The sequence below is a fragment of the Apteryx rowi genome, unplaced genomic scaffold, assembly GCF_003343035.1.
Source record: "Apteryx rowi isolate R43461 unplaced genomic scaffold, aptRow1 scaffold_100, whole genome shotgun sequence".
Classification (NCBI taxonomy): domain Eukaryota; kingdom Metazoa; phylum Chordata; class Aves; order Apterygiformes; family Apterygidae; genus Apteryx; species Apteryx rowi.
The window spans coordinates 1360577-1367158 of record NW_020447198.1 but is presented as its reverse complement, the minus strand read 5'-3'; the positions used below and the strand labels follow the sequence as shown (position 1 = coordinate 1367158).

Sequence of the window (6582 nt, the reverse complement as noted above, 5' to 3'; positions counted from 1 at the left end):
CCCCCCCCCCCAATCCTTTCTGGTAATAAGAATTACCAGTTTTGAAAACTTGCATCCAACCCTTGGAAATCTTCAACAGTCAAGAGAATTAATACAAGAAACCCATAGATAATGGTTCTGGAAAAGCCGTAATTTTTTGAAATTGAGTCTATCAAGGCAATTTAAGGGTAGGAGAATATGCTGTAAATTGGGTGAAGATTCAGAAATAACAAAAATGCTACCTGCAGATGAATTGTTTATCATGCTGAGCTGAGTGTCAAATTGTTGCCAAGTGTCAAATTGTCATAAATAACCTTATATGGAGAAGTATGAGTTAGATGATAAGTTTTAGAAGTCTTATGACAGTTTCTATAAAAATCATGCACACTCTAGGGAGTCTGGTTCTTATGATATATATATTAAAAAAAGGGGGGGGCTGAAATGCAGATTTTTTTGTATCTTTTAATTTAGCAAAATAGTGTAAATTACAGTATAAATTAAACTGAAGAAGAAAAGAAACCAGAGATCTCCTGTTGGTGGAAAGTAGCTGTTTCTTGGATTTTTTTTTTTTTTTTTAACTCCCTTGATAATCTTAGCACAGAGAGGAACTGAGGCAAAATAAATTTGTCTTCAGGGGATGAAGAGAATAGTTAATTCACTTCCAAGTAGCATTATATAATTAACTTGAGTTCCAGAGGCAGAGTTTGCGAGTTAGGCTTCTAGTTTGTAAATCATTTCTGTCCAAATGGCTGTAGGCTTTTTCTTAGATCTGAAAATTCTAATAATAACACGTACTTGACTTCTCCAGGAATTCAAAATGATTTCTAGTCAGAGACTAGCAGCAGAGAAGTAGTGATCATAGGCTGAAATGAGTACCAGGACGTAGGGTGTTCTCAGCACTGTTGTGGAGTAGGTAGGTAAGATGTTTTGTTTTTAGGTGTGTTATAAATGATGCTCTGCAGAGGTTGTAGATAAAGTGCTTTCTTGAATAGCTCAGAGAAGTAAAGGTAGAGCAAGGTGCAGTYTCTGGCTAGGTTTCTGTAGCTGCCTTTTGATTTTGCAGAAAAAGCCACCACGTGAGAATGATCACAAGCAGATAAGTAGCAGCTCCTCTGGAAGTCTTTCTCCAAATGCTACTGTTCAGAGTCCTAAACACGAATGGAAAATCATTGCTTCAGAGAAAACATCAAGTGAGTATCTGAGGGTTGGTTTTTGTTTTTGGTGGGTGGGGGGTTTTTTGTGTTTTTTTTTTTCTTTTTGTCTAAAAGATGTCTAGTATTATGTATCTACCACGCCATATGCACTAGGGATCTCCTTTAACATCTGTAAGAAATACAGAAATGTTTTTTTCTTACCGATGAGGTGATAGATACAAATCAAGTACCTTGCCCAGTAAATCATAAGATGTTTCTAATACAACTGGGGCCAAACCTGGATTGTCTACGTCTTGATCCATTAGGCCATCGCAGAGCCCACGCGTGTATAATTTGACCCAGAGAGTCCAAACTGTAGACAAACGTTCTTTGATTAATTAATGAGTTATTTGCAGCGTGTGGGAGGAGACTTTATCCTAGCACATCTTTAGATTGCCATCTTGTATACTTTGAGCACTACATTAATCATCTTTAAAAACAGTGTTCTTCTATACCTATGCTAACACTTGGAACCAGTAACTCTAAACAGTAGTACAGCATTTTCTCACAAAGCAGGGAAGAAGCAGAAGCAGAAGCAGAAGCCCCTCGGTGGTATTCATTTAAAATGTTGTTATATTTTCTCCTGCCTACAGGTAACACCTACCTGTGTCTCGCTGTTCTGGATGGTGTGCTGTGTGTGATATTCCTGCACGGACGTAACAGCCCTCAGAGCTCTCCCACGAGCACGCCGCGACTGCTGAAGAGTCTGAGTTTTGAGCTTCAACCAAGTGATGTAATAGAGAAGCCCATGTCTCCTATGCAATATGCTCGATCTGGACTGGGGACAGCCGAACTTAATGGCAAGCTAATAGCTGCAGGTAAAAGAAATAGTTCTTTAAAACAGCTTGCTCAAATGGAAAGAAATAAAGTGTCTTCTGTAACTATGTAGGCTATTTCACAGAGTCAGTGTTCTCTAACTTCCAAGTAATTGGTCTTTGGAAATTTGATACCATCTGACCTTTTGCTTTTGGYTTTAGGTGGGTATAACAGAGAGGAGTGTCTGCGCACCGTGGAGTGCTATGATCCACAGAAGGACTCTTGGACTTTCATCGCACCTATGCGAACACCGAGAGCTCGATTCCAGATGGCAGTTCTAATGGTACGTGGTGGGTGGAGATTAGATGAAAATGTTGAATTGTGTAAGTGGCTTAAGTAGGTGAGACAAATGTGGCAAACTTAATAAAAACAGTAACAGAAGGTGCTTTATCGTAGTTGTTAACAAGGTTAATAAAGTGATAATGAGTTGAATTGTTTTTTTAATATGTGAAACAGATGCTTATTTTTTTCACTTTAGGGGCAGCTGTATGTTGTGGGTGGGTCAAATGGTCACTCAGATGACTTGAGCTGTGGAGAAATGTATGAGCCAGAAATAGATGACTGGACTCCTGTTCCAGAATTGAGAACCAATCGCTGCAATGCAGGTAACAGATCTGCAGTTGACTGTCTGTCTGTCTGTCCATCCATCCATCCCTGCCCTCTACTAATTGATGAGCTTACTTGTTTTTCTTATTTATGTGAACAGGAGTATGTGCCCTGAATGGAAAACTGTACATTGTTGGTGGCTCAGATCCTTATGGTCAAAAGGGACTTAAGAACTGTGATGTGTTCGATCCTGTAACAAAATCTTGGACAAGCTGCGCCCCCCTTAATATCCGTGAGTTTGTTGTATAGTTTAAGGAGGGGAGGGAAGAGGGACTGTTGTAAAACTGCAGATCTCTTTTAAAGAAATTTCTAAGCTTCAGCTGCTGCAGTACGTATGTTGTTAGTGTGCGACTGCAGCRGCTGGCTGTAACTCGTGGCTTTGGATTTGCAGGGAGACATCAGTCTGCGGTTTGTGAGCTCGGTGGGTATTTGTACATAATCGGAGGAGCAGAATCGTGGAACTGCCTGAACAGCGTCGAGCGCTACAATCCGGAGAACAACACCTGGACAGTGATTGCTCCCATGAACGTGGCTAGACGAGGAGCTGGAGTGGCTGTTCATGACGGTAGGCTTTACGGTCTTAACTCACCTCTTGTGCTCGATGAATTTGGTCACGTTAAGCTACAGTGCAAGTAGAATGCAAAGCTGTGCTGCTTACTAGGGAGGAAATGGCACAGGAAGAAAGTCACTATGCCTTCAATGAAATTTAAAAACTGTAACCAGAGAACTGCAAAACTTGATTTTGGGGTATTCCTTTTCAAAAACATCACTGTGCAGCTTCTGTTTGAATCTGAGCTTGGCTGAAATTATTCCTCAGTAGGTGCAACAGTTCTAATGATCAAGAGAGGCAAAGCAGGTTACTACTCTAACTTCAGAACCTGAATAAGGCAAAGATTTCTCCTAGGAAATCTTACATTCACTTGTTTTGGCTTAGTTTGCCTGCCTGGAAGGTACTCTGTATTGGGTGACATGCTTGGTGCCTAGCAGCTCAGCATCCGTTTTATTTCCTTTTGATAGGGAAACTCTTTGTTGGTGGAGGCTTTGATGGCTCTCACGCAGTGAGCTGTGTGGARATGTACGACCCTGCTAAAAACGAGTGGAAGATGATGGCAAGCATGACTACGCCGAGAAGCAACGCTGGCATCACGACTGTGGCAAGCACCATTTATGCAGTTGGGGGCTTTGACGGCAACGAATTCTTGAACACCGTGGAAGTCTACAACCTGGAATCAAATGAATGGAGCCCCTACACAAAAACTTACAAGTTTTAAGTGATTTAAATTCCCTTTTCAAACTAACAGGCTTAGTGATGTAATTGTGTTTTAGTAGAGGTACACTTGTGAATAGGGTTGGGGAGGGCATAGATGTTGCCAACAGCAACACAGAGCTTTTGCATATTGCATATTAATGTGCTGTACATATTTGTTTTGGAAAGAATATCAAGATGAAGGGTTTTTGTGTATTTTAGAACTTTGTTTTAGACTTTTTTTTAAGATTTTGAAGATACTGCAAGAGAAACTAGACTGGGCATATCATTTCAGGAGCTTCCCCCAGTGTTTGTTTTGCCACTTTGCACATTAAATGACTTTTTCTGTAGAATGTGTCTACGGGGCAGAAAGTGTAAGGTTTTTTGGGGGGGGGGGGTAGTTACTTAGTTGTTTCATCAGGCCTTGTTTTTCTTCAGTAACTGGAACAATCTGTAACAAGAAGCCTTATTTAAATAGATATAATGGCTATTTTTTTTATTAAAAAAGCTGACATGCCTGCCACTACCTAATCTTTTATGATTGCCTTTTTATAACAGTTTTTATATACTCAGCAGAGTACTTTATCTGTTGAAATGAAAATGGCAGATAAATGGTTATTGAAGCAAAGAGACAATCTTGGAGTTCATAGAGACTGAGTGGGACACTTAATTTACCACTGTAGATGAGCTTCTGAGCTTTTGCCTCTGCTACAATATTGTAATTTAGTATGCAACAACACTTTCATTAGATTTGAATGGAGTTTCTGAACATAACATAGCTGTGACTTTTTAGTATTGAAAAGTTGTTATTTTGGCTCCAGCTATTTTGACAAAAATGCAGAGGGTGCTTTATGTACAGCAGTTTTATTACTACAGTTGAGCTAACATTTGTAAAACAACTAAAGCGTGGGTTTTCTCATGGTTTTTAAACTATTTCCTGTTGGCAAAGAAAAGGTATTCATCTGATTAGTAACGGCGTTAGGTTTATTTTTCTAATATTACAAGCTGAAACTGTGCTAGAATACAAATTACTCGATTTCGTATGTGCTCATAGTACTATGYTGTAGTTCACTTTCTCTATTCATACGGATACAATGTTGGTTAGGATGACTTGGTGTCTAATGTGTAGTGCTGCACATCTAACTCCCAGTGCCAAAACTAGCACTTACTGCTTGCTGCTGATGCAAACACATTAAAGGTACCTTTGGGGAATCCTTGCACCACAGGATTGCTGTAAAACGTGTTTGTGTCCTTTCTTTAATGGGACAGTTAACCCACACAAGTTTGCCACCACAGAATCAGTCTCACATACAGACAGATCTAGACTAACAGGGTGGAATGTGTTCAAAGCACCACAGCCATCTACAATCAACTATTTATTATAACAATAAGTTAGATTTTTTTTTACAATCAAGACTTTACAAATACATTCAAAAGTTAATATTAAAATAAACATCTAGAACTGTACCAGTTATCTCTGTACTAATACATACATAGAGAGGTAGCTTTGAAGGCCACAGCAGCATTGAAAATGGCTTTTAGAGAACTTCGTTGACTTAAATCAGTTTTGGAAAGCAACAACTGAGGTGTTCAAATAGAACCATAACCTGAAGAGCTGTGACAAGGCAAGTTATTGATCATAACCTGCAGAGGACAAAAACAAAACCCCCTTGCCTTTACAAGGAAAGATAACAGAAGAGAAGGATGAGGAATTTTCCAAGAGTTTTTCTAGCAAATTCATACTGTACAAGAGCTACTAAGATTAAGTGGATATTTTAATCAAGGAAAAAACATCACTTTCCTCCAAACTTAGTAAAACTATTATTTATAAGTGACATGCTTAATTACAAGTGTTGATATTGATTTCACTGTTCACTGGCTTATAGATTTTTTTCACCAGAAGAGGTCAGATTAGATACTCTACAGATGTTGAAGAAGGTCCAGGATAAATATCTACATGAATTAAAAAAAAACGAAAACATTTCCTTCCCTGTGCTACGTCTTCTCCTAGGCCTTGTATATTTGCAGAATATAGAACAGAGACACTTTGCACCTTTGTTTAAATCCTTCATTTCTATAGGGGGTAGTAAAACATAGTAAACATCATAGGTATCTGACTTAATAGTCAACTGCTTTCATTTTTAGTCCTTTCAGAGCCCTAGGTATCACAATACATTCTTTTTTCCTCACCTTTTCCCACTCCTCTTCATCTATTTTATCTGCAAAAACAAATCTCTCACTCATTTTGCTACACAAACATTAGCAACAAATCTAACCTCTCAAAAATAGGTAACGCTAACTCTTTTGGAGTTTAGAACTGATGTTTTAAACTGGTGTTCTTGGTGGACACCCAGCTTTTGCTGTATCCAGCCAGAGACCCTCTCGTAGGACAGAAAATTCTACTAAGAGGCAGGTCTTAGAAATTCTCACTTGTAATGATTTACATGCGTAACCAGTTGTTTTTTTTTCCTTTAACTCAACAAATATAAAACAGCACCATCAAGAAAAAAAGGCCAATTTTTGGCTCCTCTGATACTTTTTCCTTTCCCCAGCAGAGGAGTTGTACTTAGCTTGGACAAAGAAAGCGAAGGGGGTGAGCGCCACAGCTCCGAACCTTGCCTGAAGCATCACAGCCAGCCCCTGTTCTTTGCTTCCATGTGAACAGACGCATTGCACTGTTTAATAGTGTGCTCCAGCTGAGCCAACTGGCAACATCCAACTGCTAGCCTTTCTCTAGAGAAG

The 6582-nt window shown here is 39.2% G+C and overlaps 2 protein-coding genes across 3 annotated transcripts in view; one reads left to right on the top strand and one right to left on the bottom strand.

Annotated features, from left to right (window-relative positions):
* IVNS1ABP (influenza virus NS1A binding protein) overlaps positions 1–5060 on the top strand; it is an 11443-nt gene extending 6383 nt beyond the window's left edge. Inside the window, exons 8-14 of the mRNA XM_026063066.1 lie at positions 1043–1169; positions 1766–1990; positions 2150–2271; positions 2467–2593; positions 2695–2826; positions 2986–3159; positions 3612–5060. Of these exons, the coding sequence (XP_025918851.1) occupies positions 1043–1169; positions 1766–1990; positions 2150–2271; positions 2467–2593; positions 2695–2826; positions 2986–3159; positions 3612–3865 (1161 nt within the window). The 3' untranslated portion in view covers positions 3866–5060. The remainder of the gene's footprint in view (positions 1–1042; positions 1170–1765; positions 1991–2149; positions 2272–2466; positions 2594–2694; positions 2827–2985; positions 3160–3611) is intronic.
* A 143-nt stretch (positions 5061–5203) lies between these two features.
* Positions 5204–6582, bottom strand: part of SWT1 (SWT1, RNA endoribonuclease homolog) — a 37004-nt gene continuing 35625 nt past the window's right edge. For both annotated transcript variants that reach the window (XM_026063005.1, XM_026063024.1), the window contains exon 19: positions 5204–6573. In XM_026063005.1, the coding sequence (XP_025918790.1) occupies positions 6468–6573 (106 nt within the window). In that variant the 3' untranslated portion in view covers positions 5204–6467. The remainder of the gene's footprint in view (positions 6574–6582) is intronic.